We start from the raw sequence: 24,949 nt of genomic DNA, 5'->3' as shown, positions 1-24,949 counted from the left end.
GGATAATTCATTATTATACTTGAATTATTCCAATTGGAACAAGATCGCCTGACTGTCTTAAGACATTGATATTCAGTGTCTTAAGACATCTCAAGATGTTCTGTGTCTTCAAGACACAGAAAATATGGCTCTTATGCTCCATGTCTTAAGTGAGTGAATGAGTGCATGTCTTCAGGTTAGGTCTTAAGACGACTTAAGACATCTTGACAGACAAAATGTCTTATTTTGGTTAATTAAGACATCTTAAGACATCTCAAGACAAGGTGATGGCTGGGTATGTGGATGCATGCACGCAAGCACACACACACACACACACACACACACACACGCACACATGCACACATGCACGCACGCGCACACACACACACACACACACACACACACACACACACACACACACACACAGCCCACACATACTCAGATCACAAGCATATCTCATACCCTGAATATGCAGACTAATCCCTCTGTCGTTCTCAGTGTGAATCACTGTGGCTCACTAACATCCCCTCTCTCTCTCTCTCTCTCTCTCTCTCTCTCTCTCTCTCTCTCTCTCTCTCTCTCTCCTCTCACTCTCTCTCTCTCTCTCCCTCTCGCTCTCCCTCTCCTCTCCGTCTCTCTCTCTTCCCCCTCTCTGTGACTGGTGTTGGGGTCATGGGTGTGTGTGTTCAGACACCCAGCCTGAGGGGAGACCAGCCAGTCACCACCAAATATCTCCATTTCCCAGCGTGAGTAACTCAACATAGCTGACTATGGACTGACTGGATGACTGACTGCATGATTGACTCTGTGTGTGTGTTTACATTTACATTTTTGACATTAGCAGACGCCACGCCTTATAATCGACTTACAATCGATACATTTGACTAAGTAAGTGAATCATCAATCAATCCACCAGTCGTAGCAGGAAGAGTAATCTAGCTCAGTCCAGGGGCCATTGGCAGTCTCCGTGATAGAAGGAAAATAAATAATAACATATGTATATATATATATATAGACACTTTTTTTTTTTTTTTTTCATCTCTCCATTTTTTTATTTTTTATTATTATAGACACTGTGTGTATAGCCCTGTCCGGACGGCATATAAATTACCTGAGGACCTCGGTATGTTTTACCTGGGGTAATTCGGTAATTTTTATCCCGTCCGGACCAACCATGTCAGTGATTTACTCCGGGGACCCCAGTAATTATTCCGGCTGGAATTACCTACTGTTTTTCAGCAAACCCTGAGGTCCTCTGATAATTATATTACCGTCCGGATTGACATGTCAGTATTTGGTACGCATTGCATGATTTTGCGCGATATTAATACTAGAATTTACCGCTTTGACCGGGCTGTGAGATCTAAGGTATTAGGTGAGCTCTGTGCAAACAATGGGTGTGGATGACATTATTGACTCCCTTGAATCTCCACTATCGGATAACCAAACCACCTAAAAGGTTAATTCTAGCGAATTTACCTAACATTAGCGTGTAAACTGTGCAGTTTGTATGGTCTGGCACTCTATAAATCACGGTGTCTGACAACACACAGGGATGAAGTTAGGGGTGGGAATCACAAGGTAACTCACGTATTGATAACCGTACAATATTTTGCCCCCCGTACCCGAGTTAAAGGGAAGCCTTGTTTTGAAATATAATCGTTCCAGACTTTAGATGTCGTATCTGTTTTTCCCCGCTTTGCGCCATTTCAGCCATTCATCTTCTTAATTTTGATAACATCACAACATTCTGATAGAACATCGACATGCTAGAAACACATAACTACACATAATTAGATTATCACACAGCCCCAAACGCGAACACATCCCAAAACGAACGCCAAAAACGAACTCAAATAGCGGCTGAATGAAGCCAAGTGCTATAATATAATATAATACAGACAGTTCATAATGTACTGTCTGTATTATCAAGTCAAGTCAAGAGTCAAGAGTCACTTTATTGTCCCATCACTGGGAAATTTGTATTGGGCTTACACCCCACAGCAGCCAACAAAGAGCAACAGACAATACAGGATATTAGCACACAAACAGAAGGCGGACCTGATTAAAACAAGAGTGGAAATAAAATGATAAGCAAGATAAGTTACATTCATCTGGTGCAGTTTAAAAGTTTAACAGAAACGGGAATAAAATAATTTTTAAAATTATTTAATCTAGCGCGGGGGACTCTGAACCTCCTCCCAGAGGGCAGCAGTTCATACTCTGCATGTAGGACATGGGAGGGATTCATGAGAATTATATTAGCCTGTCTGAGAGTAGCCTGTTCAAAAATAGACTGCAGGGATGAGTGGTCTTTCACCCCTATGATCTTCCATGCAGTCTGTATCAGTCGGACCAGTTTGGACCTTAGTTTTACAGATAGGTTACCAAACCAAGATGTAATGCCGTATCTGATGAGACTCTCTAAGACAGACTAGTAGAAAAGTAGCATAAATTTTGGGTCAACACCATGAACTCTAAGGCGGCGTAGGAAGTGTAGTCGTTGTTGTAATCTGCTACAAAGGCTGTCTACATGAGTGCTCCAGGTGAGTGAGTTATCAATGAAAACCCCAAGATATTTGTAGGAGGCGACCTGAGAGATGGATTGTTTGTGGATGACCACAGGCCTGTGGTCCCCAACACCTCTGGGGTCGAACACCATCTCCTCAGTTTTCTTAACATTTAAAACCAGGCAGTTAACATCACACCATTTAACAAACCTCTGGATTTCAGAATAATAGTCATTTAGGTCACTGTCCTTTTTGATTAAAGCAAGGATGGCAGTGTCATCCGAAAATGTTATGATGCGGTTGCTAGGGTAGGTGCTTCTGCACTCGTTTGTGTATAAAGTAAAGAGCACAGGGGAACTGACTATACCCTGAGGAGCACCAGTGCTTATGGTTCTGGGTTCCGAAAGAGTGCCATTAACACTGATTATATTATATTATAGCACCTGGCTTCATTCAGCCGCTATAATTGAGCCGCTATCACAGGGCGTTAATACAAACCTCATTCACCTGCGTTCAATTCCAAGTATATTTGGTATTTATAGAAGGAAGCGAGTACGCAAGTTGAAATCATCTCAGCTCGTTTTATAAATAATGCTTACGTCCATTTAGAAAAATGTGCTTACGTCAAAGTCAAAGATGACGTTCAAGTACTTTTTTATGAATGAGGCCCCAGATGGTGAACAGTAAAGAAATGCCACAATATACCAGGACTTAAGAAACGAGATGTCCAACAAAGGATTTGACAAACCCTGGCCAATTTTGCGCAACAAGTAGACTCTGATGCAGCGGAGACAGGGTTGCCAGATGGGCTGGTTTTTGGTGGATTTAGAAGTTTTTAGATTGGTTAGGTTGGAAATTCTCAATCCCATCTGGCAACCCTTAGCGGAGAGTCTACAGATTGTATGTTTACAGATATCGCACTGCTGTGCACACCACACTTTGTTAAAAGAAATAAAGATTGTACTTTTCTACTTATAATACATTCTACTGATGTAGTCTACCATTTGGTTTTATAGGCTATTGCTCTCACTTGTTTGTACCTTTTGCTTAGTCAAGCATTTAGAATGTAGAGTGCATGTTGCGAAAGTTTTTTTAAACCTCCGTTGCGAAAGGGCCCCCGCCGCCACCTTGCGGGGGGGCCTCGGAATTTTGCGGTACGCCACTGGTCTGTATTTAACTATTCTAGCTACTCCTGAGGTTCTGAATAGAAGGCGCACACTGTATGTTGTTGTTTTGTTTGTTACTGTTTGACTGTGCATTTTGATTTGCCGTTTTCTCTAGTAATTTCTCACATGTATGTGATGTCGGAACGCCATGCTAGCTAGAGAGGTGGCTAGTATGTTGAGTGGGTAGCCGACTCGACGTAGCCTCATTTTGGTTTCAATGTATAATTAATACTTTATTTCACATTGCAGTTTTTCACAGTGTTTGTGTGTACGGTGTGCACACAAAATAAAGAACATCAGTATCAGAATCGTGGGTTGCTTGTCTATCAGAAGAACACCTTCGGGAGCAGTTATACGGACTGTACCTTGCTGTACCACGCTGTCTGCATGAGCAGAACAATCCAGGGAACACCCGGTAATTGTTTCTGGTGACCTGTCGGCTGAGAAACAGCCGGCTCACGGCGGCCATCGTTAAGATCTGACCTACAATGTAATAATATTGATATTGGTTAATAGTAAGTAACATTTATTTATAGAGCACCTTTCCCAGACCAAGGGTCCCAAAGTGCTTTACATAACAAGGAAAAAGACACAATAAAACATAATACAAGAGCGAAAGTCACAGCAGGTGGCATATTAATACTCACTATTAGTCACCAATAGTCACTAATTTCTGCAAGCAACCAACATAAAAAAAAAAAAAGAAACAGCAAATGACTTTTTCGAATGCAAAAATAGCATACAGAATTTTCATTAGATTACTAAAACACCCCTATTGTCAGATTGGGAACGCCACCAGCAGAAAAAGTACAGTGGCAAGAAAAAGTATGTGAACCCTTTGGAATTACCTGGTTTTCTGCATTAATTGGTGATAAAATGCGATCTGATATTCATCTAAGTCACAAGTATAGACAAACGCAATGTGTTTAAGCTAATAACACACAAACAATTATAATCATTCATGTCTTTATTGAACACACCCACTGAACATTCACAGTGCTAGTGAAAAAGTAAGTGAACCCTTGGATTTAATAACTGGTCGACCCTCCTTTGGCAGCAATAACCTCAAGCAAGCACTTCCAGTAGCTGCGGATCAGACCTGCACAACGTTTAGAAGGAATTTTGGACCATTCTTCCTTACAGAACTGCTTCAGCTCAGCCATATTCTTAGGATGTCTAGTGCAAACGGCTCTCAAGGTCATTCCACAGCATCTCTATTGGGTTATGGTCTGGGCTCTGACTGGATTTTCTGATTTTCTTTTTTTGAAGCCACTGTAGTAGATTTATTTAGATGTTTAGGGTCGTTGTCTTGCTGCACCACCCAAGCATCAGCTAGTGGGTGGTCATTTTAAATAACTCAAAACAGAATACATACATAACAGCATACATAACGTCTATATAAAAGGACTAAAATGAGGCCTCAGATGCTCAGGGAACTGTGCATGTATCGGCCACACCTTTTGCCCCACAAACATGGACCTACATGTCCACCCTATATGAACGGAAGCACACTAGCACAGACCAACCAGAGTCTAGAATAAAATAGAGTCTTGCAAGTAAGGAACTGAGTGAAGACTCTTTGTCTGTGTTTGTCTCTGTTCATTCTTTGGTGAGCAAGTCTTCTATGTAAGCGTCCAGTTCATCATCTGTGTTTATGTCAAAGTCCTACAGGAGGGAAGGAGAGACATTAGTGTTCAGCGTATGACTGTATATGTGTGTGTGTGTGTGTGTGTGTGTGTGTGTGTGTGTGTGTGTGTGTGTGTGTGTATGTAAGTAAGTAAGTCTGAGAGACAGTGTGTGTATAACTACCTCCTGTCCTTTCTGTAGCATAGCTACAATGTTGGTTCGTAGTTTCTGTAGTTTGTCATCGGCCTCCCTCAACTTAGTCTCAGCACTGCTGCTCTTCTCCTCCACAGCTTTGGCCCTGGCATCAGCTCTGCTCTGGTACGAGTTACACAATGACTGACGAGCCAACTCGTACTGTTGACAATACTCCTTCTACAGGGACACACAGACAGGATTAGATACAGATACACAGGGCTTAAAGTGGGAAAAAATCCTGTGCCTGAAACTTTTTCTTGGGGAGGGGGGTCACAGTTTGAGATATTGGGAGAGCGGGTACAGAAGACAGCTTCTTGTCTCAATGTTTAAATGCATTAATACTATTTTATAGTCAATACAAAATATATGTCTCAATGTTAAAATGCATTAATACTTTAAATGAATGTGCAACAATACTATGTGCAATATGACAACCCTTGTGTACATAAGGTTCAGATATAGGAAAAGTTAGGATATTTATAGCATAGCATAGAGTACAGCACAGTGTTTTATTGTAGTGTATAGTAGTATAGTAGATAGTGTACATAGCCTTTATTTATGTAAACCAGCTCTTTTCCCTTTTTTATTTTACCCTTGGCCCTCGTGTTTTTAGTCTTTTTCCAAGCACCAGGGGAGCCCCCCCTCCTAAATTTCGTTGTATGGTACCTGTACTGTATTACAGTTTTTCTCAATTGCTAAAACACATTTCACAAAACTTTCCTCCATTTTCCCAAAACTCTAAACACAACACACTTTTCTAAAGCTACATAAGCAAAACCACACCTTCTCTCTTCAAAACTCAAACTCAAACCTTACCCCTAACCCTAACCTTACTGTAACCCTAGCACCTAACCCTAACCCTAGTTTTCCCACATGTATGATAGTCATGCATAAAAATAAATCTGCGCTCCCTGTCTAACGTTATATCTAACATTACATATTTTACATTACAGTAAGGCTGATTTTGCATGATAGTCATGCATTTTTAGATATCTATTCCCCCCTTTAAATGGCATATGATGTCCGAAATGTTACTAAAGTTCAGCCGCGAAGTTGTTGCACTGTTGTCCTATCGAGTTTTACGTAAATAAAGGTTTGAAAAATGTTACCGTATTCCCACATGTACCGTAACATGTACAATACTGTACTGTATCACAACTCAATGCAAACACTACAGAGGATCCATTACACACAACAATACTCACTGAAAACAATGTTCAGGGTGTGATGTTTTTTTTATTTATTTATGGAACTATACCACACACACACACACACACACACACACACACACACACACACACACACACACACACACACCACAATCATTTGCAACAAGTGTCTTAAATGTTGAGTCGTTATGTTTAATGAATAAAGCCAGGTGTGTTCATTGTGTTAAAATGTTGCTGACTGTGGCAAGCATTTTGCATCACATGAGATTTAATTTGAGAATTTGACATTTTGAGCAGAGTTTTTTGCAACTTGTGTTTTAGCAAGACAAAATGTGTTTAGATTTATGAGAAAGAGGATTGTGTTTTGTGAATTGTGTCTTTATGTGAAATGTGTTTATGGTTTTGGCAAATGGGAGCTAGTTTTATTAAATGTGTTTAGAGAACTGGTCATTTGGTTTAGAGAATTGGCTTTTGTGTTTTAGCAATTGGGAAAAACTGTAATGACAATAAAGACCATTCATTCATAATACTGTTTTATACTTAATAAAATAAAATAAAAATAGATGTCTTTAAAAGGCCAAACTGATTGCATCACTTATTAAGCCACTATCACTATAACAATACAGAATAAAATATATACATGTCTTTAAAAGAACAAACTGATTACTTATTAAGCCACTATCACTTATATTCTCCTTCTTGGCACCACGTCCCATAAGGCTTCCCGTCACTACTCAGGGGTTTTCCTGGCTCAAAATGAGGCGGAGGTGGTACCAGTGGTGTTTGACATCGGGGGGGACCCATGAAGCAGGGCTGTCTGGGGGTCCTTAAACGAGCATCAAACACTTAATTTCTTGCATTCTGGTGAATTGATATGCACCAATTTGTGCCCTTTCGCCATCAATTTATGGTGGAAATGTCATTATATATGTAAAAGAAACACAATATTCAGGCACCAGATGGCCATTCAAAATATAATGTAATATAATGCAATATAAGGCTCTCAGGCATTCTGTACTTTCAAATATGTATTCTCCTTGAGCAGTCAACATCAACTATCAGCTGTTTCGCTAGCAAACACGAAAGCTAAGTTATTTGTGAAACAGCGCCCCCGCCACCACGTCGGTGCAATGCCGCAATTGCAGTTTTTTAATTTATTATTTTTATTCTCCCGCGCCGGAAATCCGGCACTGTGCCGGAGTACTTTAAGCCCTGGATACATTATTGCACGCATGCATCTCTTCCATTCGTGATAATCCATCTCTTCTGTTTGCATTCACTTTGCCAAATCAGCTTTGTTTAGCTTCTCCACATGCGTTCCCTCTAACTTCCACTTCTTCAGTATGCTTGCTGTCATCTACCTCGCGAGCGATGGGCAATGATTGTGTGAAGAAATTTGAAGAAACCAAATGAAACTTAAAACTGACCTAGTCGAATTATGAAAACATCCGAGGGATTTTTTCAACCCTTTTTCCATTTGGAACCTCACCTCCATGACACCATGATTTGTCAGATTTTGTCTGCTTTAAGAACCTTGCAGATCAAAGCGCGGAGAGACCAGATTAGATCTCTATAACTGAGGATCACGGTAAGGGTTGTGTGTACAAATCAGCGGTCAGTCTTACCATGGGGAAGGCCACCAGCTCCTCTGCTGTCATACTGTTGACGTCATCTTTAGAGATCCGGAAATCAGGGGGCAAGAAATTACGAAGCAGTGTCCTGGAGACACACCACGCACACACCATCATACAGCAGCAGTTACATCATATCCAAACAATACAGCAATACCAGTGATGACATTGTTAGCTTACCTCGTCATGGTGACCAGGCTGTCGGTCACCTCTCGACTGGTTCCTGGTTGGGTGGTGTCAGGTCCCATGGGGGCGGTTCCTTTTTCTGTCTCCTGCTGTGTGTCAGGGGTCTGAGTGATGGGGGAGGTTGGGCGCATCAACCTCACCTCCTCACTGCCCTTGAACACCCTACAGACACACACAGATGTGTAAGAGAACAGAGAGAATGCATACATATTTATGTCTTTATGCCTCTCTCTCTAAGAGTGACCGTACCAGCGATCCTTGGGGGTGGATCTGGGCACGTAGTCAAACTTCACCTTCCAACGAACACTCTGCTTACTGGTCTGTATGGCAACCACTCTGCCGGTGTACCACTCCTTACTCACACGCACCTCCACCAGCAAACCCTTATCTACAGGAGATAATACACATGTACACACATACACAATTTCATTACAGGGACTATGAATGCATTTCAGAGCATAAGCATTTGTGTACATCCCAAGTCCTGTTGTCCCACTGTGTGTTCAGCTGTGGAACTCTGTAGACCACCTGGCATCTCTCACCTTTCTTAGCATTCTTCAGATCCTTTGCTGGGTCCTCCCCCTCATCACTATCAGACACCTGAAAGATGCACAACACAATACATGAAAACACAGTACATTTAAAAACGCTCACAACCCAGAATTATACCAGAACCTATCCACTGGACAGTCACTCAGCGTGTCTTGTCAGGAGCTGGTCCTGACCATGTCTGTGTAGAAAACACAGGGATGGAAATAGAAAAGAGACACCAAAATCCAAAGTGAGAAGGGGAGGACCCATTCCATTTAGAGTTGAGACAATTCCATAAAGAGTAGATAGGAGTAGGGCAGGACCCATTCCATTTAGAGTAGAGTTAGGGGAGAAGGACAGGACCCATCACGGACTTGTCATTTCAAGTCAATAAGGAGAGCTGGAGAGAACCCATTCCATATATAGCAGAGTTACTAGAAGACAGGACCCATTCTACTTAGTAGTTGAGAAGGAGAAGAGCCCTTGGTCTTGGCTGAAGGTGAGGCAGGGGGCATGACCACTTACAAGGTCAACAGCAGAGTGGGTCTGATTGCAGCTGCAGTCTTGCTGTTCCACTTCAACGTTGCATGAAGACCTGCACCATGGGGCAGCTGTGGAACTCTAGCCGTCTCTTCATTTGCTATCACTGTTTGGGGACTTGAGAAAGCACCAGCTAGCATACATAGTGGAGTCCACATTCCACTATTCCAGGTGTAGTGCTGAGTAGGGCTGCAACGATTAGTCGACATAATCGACGACGTCGATCATAAAAACTCGTCGACGTGGAATTTTAGTGTCGATTAATCGTATAAAAAAGAAAAAAAAAAAAACGGAAATAAAATAAAATTATGGGAGCCATGCAAGAATCAGCTGGGTAAGTTTTAGCTAACGTTGTTAGCCAACTGGCTAACGTTATATTGTTAGGGTCGTAATGTTTATGTTAGCTTTACTGTTACATGTTGGAAAACAACGTCTCATGGACAGGGCTGTACATGCTATGAGCGTTTGTGCTATTCATTTATTTGCCCTGTGGCACGCGTGTGACAGACAGAGGCGCTTGTATGTAACGTTACGTAGCAGGGGTTTTCCATGTTGAAGCCAGGAGAACGCGAGATGAAATGAAGTGAGGGGTGGTCGCTATTAAAATACCAGGTAGTCATGGTGGATGATCATGAATGATGCTTGATAAGTGAATGCTATTTCAATTATGTTGAGTCCACCAGCGAGCTGTCTGTAAGATAAACAGCGCCAAGCGTAGCCTACTAACGTGAGCTGTCTGTAGTCTAGCCAGCAATGCTAGCTAGCCAATCAACTAGCTCTGTGAGCAGCTGTAGCTTGGCGTAACGTTAGGTTAGATAGCTAGTTAAGCCGGATTTATGCTTCTGCGTCGCCATTTACGCGCAGCGAAAAGCCACACGACTAATCGGAAAAATAATCGACAGATTAGTCGACTACCAAAATAATCGTTAGTTGCAGCCCTAGTGCTGAGGCACAAATATGTACATTTCTAGCCTGCAAACTGCGACACTTCAAATGAATGTGCAATAACACTATGTGCAATATGACAACCCTAGTCGTCTATCTGTACAGTATAGTATAGTGGATAGTGTACATAGCCTTTATTTATGTAAACCAGCTCCTTCCCTTGTGTTTTTTTTTCTTTTTTTTTCTTTCCTAGCACCGGGGGAGCCACCCCTCCTAAATTTCGTTGTTTGGTACCTGTACTATAGCAATGACAATAAAGACCATTCATTCATAATAGAGACTACCCTCCATGTCACTCTGCTTTAATAGAGGCCTGCTCACTTCTGACACGTTTGTCATGGACTGACGTGCTTTTATATCTCCTTTCTTGGTTGTCTTTGAAGGACCTCCACTTCTTCTCAGCCAAGGCAGCCTTCTTTTTCTTCTCTCTCTTCTTCTAACACTACTCCATCCTTTTTCCTTTTCATGTGCCCTCATTCATTTACTTCCTCCTCAACGATAGGTCTTTCCATCTTTTGGTCTGTCTATCTGTCTGTCTATACGTGCTAAGCAAGGTTCTTCTTGCCATCACTATAACTGAACTGAAAATGTGATGAATTGACACTGTGAAACAACACAAAACTGAGACTGAATCTGCTGGACAGTTGACTTGACCAGGGTCTTAACAGAGAAAGATGTACGCTCTCAACACACTTGGAAGTCTGAGAAGTAGTTGTGTGTGTGTGTGTGTGTGTGTGTGTATGTATGTGCGTGCATACATACCTCTGTCACCTTGCCCCGTTTGGCTGGAGATGCCTTCTCAACAGCCTCTTCTTCCTCACTCTCTTCCTGCTTTATCACTCTCTTGCGTTGGCTGCTAGCAGGTGTGGTTGGTTTGGCAGGAGAGGATTTGGCTGGAGTCTGCAGAGAGACCATACATACAGAGAGACCTTACTACCATAACTGCTTTCTGGGGATGGGACAGAATAACCGATTATTCGTTCCTGATGGTCAGTCGATTTTTAACATTTTCCCAAATAAACGCAAATTAAACGGACAGAACTAATGTTGGTTCTGTAGCACTATTTTATTTTTAAAATATATATTAATCACGCACAGAAAAGTAATCTCAGCCAGTACGCATGTGCACACACGCCACAGAGAGATCGTTAGTAATTTAGCAGTCGTTATGGCGAACACAGATAAACTAGAGCTTGAAGTTCCTCTAGGTTCCCTTAAATCTCCTTTTTGGGAAAACTACGGTTTCTCGGTTACCTACAATGACGATGGACAAAGACAGGTGGATCGGACCAAAGCTATATGCCGGCATTGTTCAACTGTGATCGGGTATGTAGCTGGCTGTACGTCGAACTTGTTCACTCATTTGAGTCGGCATCACCCGAATGTGAACATCACAGGTACAAGAAAAAACTGAGTGAAGTGGAAACCAGCTGTGGCATTTACGCTACCTATTTAGACCAGGCCACAACAAAGGCCATAGGTGTTTTTATAGCAGCAGACAATATTCTGTTGTCAGAACACAGGTTTTAAACACATGTTGAAAGTGAAAATCAAGTCTTGTTACGTAGTTCCCGCTCGTCCGCATTTCAGCCAGCAAATCATACCAGCCCTTTATAAACAAGCACAAACTACAGTTGACCATGACTTATCCATGGCATCTGCTATCACTCTCACAACCTATGGGTGGACATTTAACTATCTACATACAGTATATATATATATATATATATATATATATATATATATATATATATATATATATATATATATATATATATATATATATATATATATATATATATATATATATGTGTGGTGGCCTGGGAAAACCCTTCACATGGTGGCATTTTGACATTTTCATTTTTTTATATTTCCATAAATAAGAAGTTCTCAGCTATTCATAACTGGTTGAATGACTGAGATAGCCCTTTATTTTAAAAAGTTATGAGCATTTTAATGTATCATGTCAAAAAAAGTGAAAGGGGAGAAATCCTCCCCTTTCTCCTCCGGGTCGGGGGAGGAGCCTATGCAGATCGGCCGGTCTCGTTTCTCTGCTTGTGATGCGGTGTTAGTCTGCTCGCCTCGTCGGTATGCGAGGGACAGATCCATTTGTGTGTCTTCTAGTTAAGATTTTATTACTTTATGCTTATTGTGAGCATCAGTAAACTGGCAATAACACAGGTGGAAGTATCGTCTCTCCTTTCGCTCATGTGTGCGTGCGTTGCTTAACTGAGAATGAGACACGTTCAACGTGATGTTGTTTCGCTAGCAAACTACCCGCCACAAAAACATCAAAATAAGTACTTTCTCTTTTGTTTTCTTAAAATGTTTATTCACCATAATGTAGTATGGAGTTCAAAGTACTAGAATACCACATAATATCAAAATCGCCAAAATCGCGATTTCCATCTATATTTGCTCTTTGCCACGAACGAACGCCAGCGACATCCGACGGGTTTTCCCAGGCCACCACACATATACAGTATGTGTTTTGTGAATTTTTCAATTTCATGGATCTTACTGTTCACCTAGCCAACACTTTTGGTTGAAGTATAAACCAAATAGTCACAAAAACAAACCCTGACCCAGCAAGCTGATGAATTCCACCACACACTTACCTGTGAGCTGCGGCTGGGTGGAGGGGGCTTGGCAGGGGTCTTGGCAGGTGCTTTGGGGGTGGGTTTTGCAGCTGGGGGTGGGAGCTCTTCTTCCTCACTCTCTTCCTGCTTTATCACTCTCTTGCATTGGCTGCTAGCAGGTGTGGTTGGTTTGGCAGGAGAGGATTTGGCTGGAGTCTGCAGAGAGACCATACATACAGAGAGACCTTACTACCATCACTGCTTTCTGGGGATGGGACAGAATAACCGATTATTCGTTCCTGAAAACACATACTGTATATATATATATATATATATATATATATATATATATATATATATATATATATATAAATATATATATATATATATATATATATATATATATATATATAAATATATATATATATATATATATATACAGTATGTGTTTTGTGAATTTTTCAATTTCATGGATCTTACTGTTCACCTAGCCAACACTTTTGGTTGAAGTATAAACCAAATAGTCACAAAAACAAACCCTGACCCAGCAAGCTGATGAATTCCACCACACACTTACCTGTGAGCTGCGGCTGGGTGGAGGGGGCTTGGCAGGGGTCTTGGCAGGTGCTTTGGGGGTGGGTTTTGCAGCTGGGGGTGGGAGCTCTTCTTCCTCACTCTCTTCCTGCTTTATCACTCTCTTGCATTGGCTGCTAGCAGGTGTGGTTGGTTTGGCAGGAGAGGATTTGGCTGGAGTCTGCAGAGAGACCATACATACAGAGAGACCTTACTACCATAACTGCTTTCTGGGGATGGGACAGAATAACCGATTATTCGTTCCTGATGGTCAGTCGATTTTTAACATTTTCCCAAATAAACGCAAATTAAACGGACAGAACTAATGTTGGTTCTGTAGCACTATTTTATTTTTAAAATATATATTAATCACGCACAGAAAAGTAATCTCAGCCAGTACGCATGTGCACACACGCCACAGAGAGATCGTTAGTAATTTAGCAGTCGTTATGGCGAACACAGATAAACTAGAGCTTGAAGTTCCTCTAGGTTCCCTTAAATCTCCTTTTTGGGAAAACTACGGTTTCTCGGTTACCTACAATGACGATGGACAAAGACAGGTGGATCGGACCAAAGCTATATGCCGGCATTGTTCAACTGTGATCGGGTATGTAGCTGGCTGTACGTCGAACTTGTTCACTCATTTGAGTCGGCATCACCCGAATGTGAACATCACAGGTACAAGAAAAAACTGAGTGAAGTGGAAACCAGCTGTGGCATTTACGCTACCTATTTAGACCAGGCCACAACAAAGGCCATAGGTGTTTTTATAGCAGCAGACAATACTCTGTTGTCAGAACACAGGTTTTAAACACATGTTGAAAGTGAAAATCAAGTCTTGTTACGTAGTTCCCGCTCGTCCGCATTTCAGCCAGCAAATCATACCAGCCCTTTATAAACAAGCACAAACTACAGTTGACCATGACTTATCCATGGCATCTGCTATCACTCTCACAACCTATGGGTGGACATTTAACTATCTACATACAGTATATATATATATATATATATATATATATATATATATATATATATATATATATATATATATATGTGTGGTGGCCTGGGAAAACCCTTCACATGGTGGCATTTTGACATTTTCATTTTTTTATATTTCCATAAATAAGAAGTTCTCAGCTATTCATAACTGGTTGAATGACTGAGATAGCCCTTTATTTTAAAAAGTTATGAGCATTTTAATGTATCATGTCAAAAAAAGTGAAAGGGGAGAAATCCTCCCCTTTCTCCTCCGGGTCGGGGGAGGAGCCTATGCAGATCGGCCGGTCTCGTTTCTCTGCTTGTGATGCGGTGTTAGTCTGCTCGCCTCGTCGGTATGCGAGGGACAGATCCATTTGTGTGTCTTCTAGTTAAGATTTTATTACTTTATGCTTATTGTGAGCATCAGTAAACTGGCAATAACACAGGTGGAAGTATCGTCTCTCCTTTCGCTCATGTGTGCGTGCGTTGCTTAACTGAGAATGAGACACGTTCAACGTGATGTTGTTTCGCTAGCAAACTACCCGCCACAAAAACATCAAAATAAGTACTTTCTCTTTTGTTTTCTTAAAATGTTTATTCACCATAATGTAGTATGGAGTTCAAAGTACTAGAATACCACATAATATCAAAATCGCCAAAATCGCGATTTCCATCTATATTTGCTCTTTGCCACGAACGAACGCCAGCGACATCCGACGGGTTTTCCCAGGCCACCACACATATACAGTATGTGTTTTGTGAATTTTTCAATTTCATGGATCTTACTGTTCACCTAGCCAACACTTTTGGTTGAAGTATAAACCAAATAGTCACAAAAACAAACCCTGACCCAGCAAGCTGATGAATTCCACCACACACTTACCTGTGAGCTGCGGCTGGGTGGAGGGGGCTTGGCAGGGGTCTTGGCAGGTGCTTTGGGGGTGGGTTTTGCAGCTGGGGGTGGGAGCTCTTCTTCCTCACTCTCTTCCTGCTTTATCACTCTCTTGCATTGGCTGCTAGCAGGTGTGGTTGGTTTGGCAGGAGAGGATTTGGCTGGAGTCTGCAGAGAGACCATACATACAGAGAGACCTTACTACCATAACTGCTTTCTGGGGATGGGACAGAATAACCGATTATTCGTTCCTGATGGTCAGTCGATTTTTAACATTTTCCCAAATAAACGCAAATTAAACGGACAGAACTAATGTTGGTTCTGTAGCACTATTTTATTTTAAAAATATATATTAATCACGCACAGAAAAGTAATCTCAGCCAGTACGCATGTGCACATACGCCACAGAGAGATCGTTAGTAATTTAGCAGTCGTTATGGCGAACACAGATAAACTAGAGCTTGAAGTTCCTCTAGGTTCCCTTAAATCTCCTTTTTGGGAAAACTACGGTTTCTCGGTTACCTACAATGACGATGGACAAAGACAGGTGGATCGGACCAAAGCTATATGCCGGCATTGTTCAACTGTGATCGGGTATGTAGCTGGCTGTACGTCGAACTTGTTCACTCATTTGAGTCGGCATCACCCGAATGTGAACATCACAGGTACAAGAAAAAACTGAGTGAAGTGGAAACCAGCTGTGGCATTTACGCTACCTATTTAGACCAGGCCACAACAAAGGCCATAGGTGTTTTTATAGCAGCAGACAATACTCTGTTGTCAGAACACAGGTTTTAAACACATGTTGAAAGTGAAAATCAAGTCTTGTTACGTAGTTCCCGCTCGTCCGCATTTCAGCCAGCAAATCATACCAGCCCTTTATAAACAAGCACAAACTACAGTTGACCATGACTTATCCATGGCATCTGCTATCACTCTCACAACCTATGGGTGGACATTTAACTATCTACATACAGTATATATATATATATATATATATATATATATATATATATATATATATATATATATATATATATACAGTATGTGTTTTGTGAATTTTTCAATTTCATGGATCTTACTGTTCACCTAGCCAACACTTTTGGTTGAAGTATAAACCAAATAGTCACAAAAACAAACCCTGACCCAGCAAGCTGATGAATTCCACCACACACTTACCCGTGAGCTGCGGCTGGGTGGAGGGGGCTTGGCAGGGGTCTTGGCAGGTGCTTTGGGGGTGGGTTTTGCAGCTGGGGGTGGGAGCTTTGTTGCAGCTCTGGCTTTAGATAGGTCAGCTTTGGGAGCAGGGGGTGGAGAGGGAGCTGCAGCAGCAGTCCGGGCATTAGTGGGTTTGCGGCTGAAGGATGGAGGGAAGCTTGGGGTTTTTTTGAGGACGGCGGGTAAGGGGGGAGAGCGGGGGCGTGTCACTCGCTCTGACGACCTGGTTGCCTAGGAGACCCAGAGAACAGGAGATTGATATATTTATATATTATATTATATTTAGAAAGCAAGAGAGAGAGTATGTACCAGTGTGAGGTACCTGAGAAGAGTTCTCTGTGTTAGGTCTCAAGCTGACATCCAAAGGTAACTTCCGCACATCTGCTGAAGACCTGATAGTACTAGTTTTCTGAGGACACGAGGACGGACGGACACACAGACACACACAGACACACACAGACACAGACACACACACCAATTAGGGGGTGCAGATTTACGCCATTCATCAAAAACAGTTTGGGCTCAAGTCTATTTAATCAACAAACATGAGAAAGTTGCCCTCTGAAAAAGGAGTGTGCATGTTTATGTAACTGTGTGTCTACCTGAAGTGCCTGTAGTTTCTCCTGCTGTTGTTTGATCTTATCTGTGAGCTCTTTTTGTTTGTCCTCAGTTGTCTGCTTGTCCTTCTTTAGAACTCCATACGGTACATTCTGCTTTTGCTCAGCCGCATCACACCTAAAACACCAGAACGCACACACACACACACACACACAATGATGCCAATAGTTCCATCATATCAGTAGCGCATACACATATTGTCACCTTCTTAAAATAATGGCTTACATCATATTTCTAAAGTGTTGCAAAAGTCTGAATAAACTGAACCGAATCTAGAATATATGATATTTAGGCAAAAACATAATTTAAGAAGGTGACTATATGTAATAGTGGGTGTCTCTCTGTGTACCTATCCTGGGTGCTGTCAGGGTTCATCAGACACACCCAGCTGTCTGGATATCGTTTATCCACTGCATCCATTTGAAATGGCAGAGTCCTCCACTTTAAACACTTATCTGTAGGGGATGGAGAGAAGGAGATCAGTGTCTTTGTATATGTGCTGAAAGTTACTGTGTGCGTGAGTGCAACTTACCACACTGTATAGTGAGTGGTATCTCCATGGCACGGCGTCTCTTGTACCTCTGCTCTGAGGAGGGGGTCGAGGACCAGCTGGCAGACAGGTACCCAAACTCATCCCAAAACGTAACAATGCCCTTCTGAGCTACAACACACACACACACACACACACACACACACACACACACACACACACACACACACACAACAAAACACAGAAACAATTTGAACCATTCTATAGTGGTTAAGGGGTTGTGTCAGTGTAACTCTGCTGTTGCGTGAGTCTCACCGATGTTGCTATCCTTCCAGTACTGGGCTAAGTGTTCTCCCATGGCTTTCAGAAGATGTCGGTACTCTTTAGCATCTGCAAAGTCCTGCTTGTTGTGAGTGGGCTCCAGAACCAGGTAGGGAACATCCACAACCCCCACCACACCTCCACACGCCCTGACATACATACAGAGAAATACGCATTTATAGTTGATAGTAGAGTTAAGCATTAAGAGTCCACAGTTAGCATACTTCCTCTTCAGTTACATATGTGTGTGTGTGTGTGTGTGTGTGTGACTCACATTCCTCCCTCCAGTTGAGGCCCTGTTTTTTCGTACAGTTTGATGAGGCGAGAGCAGTTATACACAAACATCCCATCCAGGTCCCTCTGCCCGATGTTCACCCCAAAGATAAAACTCAGCTCCTTAGGCTCCTTTAATGCTCTGAGGGGGGTAGAGAAAGAGAAGCGTTGGGAAGAGGGGTGGAGAGAGAGTGAGAGAGAAAGAGAGAGAGAGAGAGAGAGAAGTAGGGATGTGTACGTTTTATAGTTGTAACTAGCTTAACTTTATTTGTTTATTTATAAGGTAGACTGACTTCTGTAAATTAATAAACCCTTGCATTTAAACAATTGTTTTTATTGTCTTCACGACTGCCAATGGCCCCAGGCCTGAGCTAGATTACTCTTCCTGCTACGACAGGTGAATTTATGATTCACTTGCTTAGTCAAATGTATCGATTATAAGTCCCTTTGGAATAAGGTGTCTGCTAAATGCCAAAAATGTAAATGTAAATGATCGTCTCGACTGACTTCTGTTTGGTCTCCTGGATCTTTCTCTTCATCTCGGCATCTCCACGAAGCATCAAGGCCAACTCCTGGGCTTTCCTCAGCATGGCCTGGGGAAGAGGACCGGGCATGATATTGCAAGTGGGTTGCAAGATATTGCCATGTTTATAGAATTAAGAAAGAACAATAACTTCCATGCAACAATGTGATGGTTCGTTTTGTATGTGTGTGTTCTTACCCGTGCATCTCTGGACAGGTCATCGCCATGTTTGGCCTCCAGAGCTAAACTCTTACTCTCCGCCTCGCGAGCCTTCTCGTCAGCTGAAAGACACATACACGCATTCAGCCAAACAGCACAGGTGGTTTAAGTGTGTAGAAAAGGGTTCTGAGAGTTAAAATAGTTATTTCGAATGGAGACTCACCGATCTTAGCAAGGTGGTCAGCCTTCTTCACTTCCTGCTCAGCACGGGTTTTGAAGCGAGTTGACGTGTACTTATACACCCTGATGACACACAGACACAGTTGTTGTATAGACTGTATAGAGTGCACCTGGATTTCTATGAGGTGCACGAAGACCTCTTTGTGAAGTGTGTGTGTGTTACCTAGGTTTATAAAGGCAGCAGGACATTCTCTTGGTCCTGACTTTGTGTCCTTGAATGAAGATCCTCATGCGTGGGTCAATGTACAGAACAGCTGCGTATGCTCGGAATGATCGCCGCTCTGGCTTACTGTGGGGATGGAAGTGATGCTATCACTACACACACATAGTCTTGATCACTACCTTAAGTACAGGTTAGTCATGCACATTTACAGTACAAATGTTTATCCAAAATGTATATTTTCCCCCCTCATGTTTATGTCCCCCCCTCATGCTATCATGCACGCATGAAAACACACACACACACACACACACACACACACACACACACACACACACACACTAATACTCACACTCCCTCTGCTGGAGTCCCAGCCATCAGAATATCCTGGTAGTCTGTCTCTACATCCAACTCTGGTTCTCTAGTATCCATCAGCTTCAGATTATAGATGATCACCAGAGTACCTACACACACAAATTACTGCTGTTAAAACACACAGCTGCCCCCCCCCCCTCCCGGCAAAACACACACACACACACACACACACACACACTTACCACTGCTACCTTCTATCTTGTTGAACTGCTCCATCAGCTGTTGTTCAGTTTTAAAAGGAGAGTACTTGTAAATGAGCTCTGTCTCAATGGCATACTTCTCAGGGTCATCTGTGACTGGCTGCCTGGTCTTCAGTTCCCAGGTCGGGAGAGGCACAATCACCTGACAGGGGAGGGAATAACTGAATATTACACAAATGCTTAAAGGACAATCTCCATCTTACTGAGTCCTAACCTCATCGCCTGACAGAGGAGTCACTCATAGGGCTTTCACACCGACAAAGAACTGTTCCGGTTCACGTTCGTGTTCGGGAACCTCCGAACCTTGATGCTGTCTGGCGAACCAGCCCGCGTTCATACCAGTGTAACCAGAACCATCCGCGTCATCAACGATGGGTGATGAAGGGGCAGGATAAACAAAAATGTCACAACTAGATGGCGGCTACTTCACTGGAAATTAGGATAATATCTTCCACTACAGTATCTGAAATAAACACTATTTTCTATTAAACGAAACAAAAGACACTTTCTACACACGTTCTCTTACTAATCAGCTGCTCCATTACTGGAATAGAAATGGCTTACGAAATTTGCGTTCGCTTGTGTGAGTGTGTGTGTTTGCTGAGCATGTGAGGAAGATAGAGAGAATGATGAAACTTTTGATAATTGTTTTGATCACTAATGATTAGATTTAGATTAGATTCCATTTTGTCTCCTTCCTTCTTGCTGGTCTTTGCAGCCTAGAATATGACACACCTACTGACGACGTGACTGTTCTACGTTTTGGTTCCCGCTTGAGAACCACTATTTTCAGATTCCCGCTGCGAACCAACTTTTCAGTTTCGGTCTGAACGCGGTGGCCGGTTCCAGACGGTTCTTTGCCGGTGTGAGGGAAGATAACCAGCATTATTGTACAGGCCATACACACTGAATGGAATAGGTATAAACAACAGAAACTAGTGAAATCATGGCCCTCTCCAGTCCTTTCAGATCTACATAAAGTGCCTGGATGCTAGGAGTCCATTTGGGATTCAACAAAAGACATCCTACACTTTATTGCCAGATTAAACCACTACAGCTGACCCCTGACCTCATCCAGCTCCTCCTCTTCATGGAATGTTCTAGACAGGAACAGGCAGGTGAGTGTGTTCTCCTTCTTAGTGAACAAGATGAAGTCCTTCCCAATACGCATGGAGCCCCTAAAGAACAGACACACCACAGTAAGTCAATAACCTCCAAAGACACAACACATCTATTCAGTGGGGTCTGTCCGTCAGCTTCATCTGGGAGTTCCACATGTCTCTTACGATTTTAGCCCGTTGCCGTACTGGCCGATGTGAGTGGACTGAGTTCGCTTACTGGACTTCCCAAACTGAATCACATGAGTAGCTTCATCTGAGAGTGAAGGATGGAGAGAGAGAGAGAGAGAGTGAGTGAGATGTAGAGAAAGAGCCAGCGATTAGCATGGTTCAATGCTGCACTGACTTGTTAGACTAACCCTACCATGAGACATGCTAGTATAACTTGGACCTCAGTCTCTGTTAGTTAGAGCCCTGTTATTGTAAGTCATTGTATATGAGTGACATCAGTGTAGCACTCACTGGGATCCATTCCTGTCCCATCGTCCAGGAAACTGAGCATGTAGCCTCCACGGAGGTCTTGTCTCTTCTCTGTCAGCCAGGGGAGGTGCAATACAGGTTAGAACATGATGGTAGATGTGTGTTGGAGTCGGAGTGTGTGTGTGTGTGTGTGTGTGTGTGTGTGTGTGTATATATATATATGTGTGTGCATGGCGTACCTGTGTAAATGTCGATCCGGGTTGCATTTGCATCCCTGTAGGATAGATGATCGACAGGTGTATGACCGATCAGGGTAAACATAACCTGACACTGCTAAGTTTTATTTTAAGTGATTTAGCAGCACATATACATAGTGAGAACAGTGTTGTGTATCGTTAATAGAAGAGTCATTAAACTCAAGGCCTTAGCAATTGACATTATTAGTACCTGGAGTTGTCCACCAGCTCAGCCAGAGCTCCAAATAGAAACTCGTGGGTTGTCCTGGAAACATACAACAACCAGTCAATTCAATTGAACATTTATTTAAGTGGCAAAGAAAGTCTGGGTAGAGGCGGGCAAGTAGTATGAAATGATTATGGGTGGTGGTAAGGGATAGCGGGGGCGACTGATTGTGTACTGTGATGGTTGGCTCTAAATCAGTGGGTAGGACCCAGGGGTCCAGTAGTAAGAAAATGAAGATCAACACTCCTGAATGACTGTTGCAAAAATTGTTGTGGAAAATGGCTTCATATGATAAATCACATCTGCACTTTTTCTTAAGCCTGTATATCATCCACCTTCTTAAAATAATGGCGTACGTCATATTTTCAAGTTGAGAAAAACTGAACCAAATATAGAATATATGATATTTAGACAAAAACATCATTCTCCTCAAAAGTGACATAAGCCATTATTTTAAGAAGGTGACAATATATTTTTAAGATTCAGACTCAGTGGTGCCCAGAAAGCAGGCTTCATATAGTCATCCATAGTGTCTATTCTAACTTAGCTTTTAAACTGTGTTGGAGCCCCTACGATTCTGGATTACACTGATAAGACAGTGAAGCCCTGGGCTCAGGAGACCACTAGTGAGTGGCTTCATCTCAAAATCCACCAGCATACAAATGGTTCATGTAACATGTTCAGAGCTCTGTTTTTTCTTTGGAATCATGCAGGTCACCTTGTTATGGATCATGTGCAGTGCAAGTCACAGACTGAGGGTAAAATGGATACAGTACCACCACACCCCAAAGAGCCATTGCTTTTTGGTCAGGCTGCATTTGTAAATAAGAATTTGTTCTTACATGTTTGCCTGGTTAAATAAAGGTTAAATAAAATAAAAAAAAATAAAAAAACTGACTGCAGTCATTAGTAAACAGTTATTCCATAGGCCTAGAAAACCTTCAAAACATAAGTCGGCATGTTGGGCAAAGTGAACATTGGTGGCGTGAGAATTGGTCTGGGTGTGATGCATGTGTTATGTTATGTTATGTTATGTTAATTTCATTTATAATGCGCCCCCCATCCAACTTTTACATCGGCCCGGGGCGCAGGTGTGGTATGTATTGGGTGTATTTTCCCCAAGATGGTACTTACGAGTTGGTGTGTAGATACTCAAAGGTGAGCTGAGCCCTATTCAGGCTGCTGTAGTGAGAGTAGGCCATTACCACTCACTAAAACTACTACTTATTCTCTTCCTGGTCTTCTTTCTGACTTCCTTTCCAGTGACACTTTCTGTGGAAAAAAAAGTAAAAGTGGTTTAATGTTAGTGCACACACAAAAAGCACTGAAATTAATTGCAGCCCCCCCCTCCCCCCCCCAATTCTCTAACTACACATGCACATGCGCAGGGGTGCACATAACTGGTGCGCCAGTGCGCATGCGTCGCCAAAATGCGCCAAAATGGCCAAAATGGCGCTTTTGCTCACCCCAACACAAAAAAAAAAAAAAAAGTTGATCACAAAAAAAACATCCTCTACCATCGTTGAAATTGAGGACAGTGATAATTTACAGCAGTCAAGAGAGCAGTGATGATGACGATTAAGCTTGTAGCAGCATAAATAAATGCTTAGGCTGTAACTTTTTGTTGAAAAGTTGATTTCAGTGTTTACAGAACAGAGCAGTGCTTAAAGAGATGTCCATTTATTTCAGTGTGTTTAAAGAACAGACATTCAGTTAGTGCTTAAAGAGATGTCAGTTGATTTCATTGTGTTTAAAGGAGTCTGACAGACTTTCATGCTTAAAGAGCAGTCATTTGATTTTGCATTTGTTTCTTTCGTTTTGCACACAATCATTTGTTCGTTCATCTTTATTTATGAATAAATGTCGTTTTGCTAATATAAGTTATCCATGTATCCCTTTTTTATCCATCCTGTGGGACGGGTCGTGCACCCCTACACATGCGGTCACTCAGCGTTTCTACAAACCAAGCTATTGATTGATTGATTGAATACTTTATTAGAAGATTTGCAGAAGTAGGTACATGAAAGTACATATTACATACAAGGTCAACTAACAGGATAAAAACCCAAGAAAGCCACTGGCTTATTTCAATTGGAATCCTTGATAGCTAACTACCTAGCTACCTAGCTACCTAGCTACTTAGCTAGTTACCTAGCTAGCTAGTTACCTTGATAGCTAACTACCTAGCCCACAATTACACTTTAGCTACACCTGACTCAGCCAGCTAAAAGCCATAATGTTATATTCCAGAAAACAAAACCAATTCTCTAGCAAGCTAACACGGGCCATATTCAAGTGATGGTGTTACTAACTAGCTAACTAACTAAACATGATGCACATTCGTTCTTTCACCGCAGTCAGAAAAGCGAGTGCTAACTAGCCTATACACCTTTGAGCCCCGGAAACGCACTATATAAAAACAATGAATTATTATTATTATTATTATTATTATTATACTACATGAACTCATATTTCAGCAAACGAAATCAAGCTTCTGAAACCCTCTTGCATCGACTGAATTCACTTGTTAGCTATATTAGCTAGCTAAATAGATCATGTCACTGGTGAGGTTAACAAGCGGGGCAAACGGCAAAATTATGACACAATTGAACATTAAACTCTGACAAATAAAATTATTAACTCACCTTAATTCGCACTCCTGATATTCTTTATATTCGTTATATTCTTGATAATTTTGATACTTTTCTCGATATTCCTACTACTACGTTCATCACGACCCACGACTGCATTCAGCAGCATCTAATTGTTAATTAGAATCAGGTGTGGAGAAAGGCTGCTGGATGCACAGGTTGACAAACGGAATTTTGCAGGGGCAGTGTTCTGCGCATGTGCAACAACCGGAAACGTTTTT

General features: G+C 42.0%; 1 protein-coding gene across 1 annotated transcript; it reads right to left on the bottom strand.

The window, feature by feature from the left end:
- Nucleotides 1-5,254: 5,254 nt before the first annotated feature.
- LOC308163966 (ATPase MORC2-like) lies at nt 5,255-23,279 on the bottom strand (the record flags this gene model as incomplete). Its single annotated transcript, XM_080538135.1, has 26 exons — nt 5,255-5,320; nt 5,465-5,653; nt 8,271-8,364; nt 8,457-8,624; nt 8,712-8,850; nt 9,005-9,062; nt 11,241-11,378; nt 16,680-16,949; nt 17,041-17,127; nt 17,321-17,453; nt 17,686-17,791; nt 17,869-17,997; nt 18,142-18,296; nt 18,422-18,562; nt 18,928-19,013; nt 19,142-19,224; nt 19,326-19,405; nt 19,506-19,631; nt 19,855-19,966; nt 20,060-20,219; nt 21,147-21,255; nt 21,364-21,451; nt 21,658-21,726; nt 21,855-21,889; nt 22,063-22,116; nt 23,212-23,279. The coding sequence occupies 26 exons, from the start codon at nt 23,277-23,279 to the stop codon at nt 5,255-5,257; spliced, it is 2,943 nt and encodes a 980-aa protein (XP_080394261.1).
- Between the last annotated feature and the right edge of the window lie 1,670 nt (nt 23,280-24,949).

This window comes from Nansenia antarctica, assembly GCF_963989245.1.
Source record: "Nansenia antarctica genome assembly, chromosome: 8".
NCBI lineage: Eukaryota > Metazoa > Chordata > Actinopteri > Argentiniformes > Microstomatidae > Nansenia > Nansenia antarctica.
Note: the sequence above shows the minus strand (reverse complement) of the source record. Positions and strands in the feature narration are given on the sequence as shown.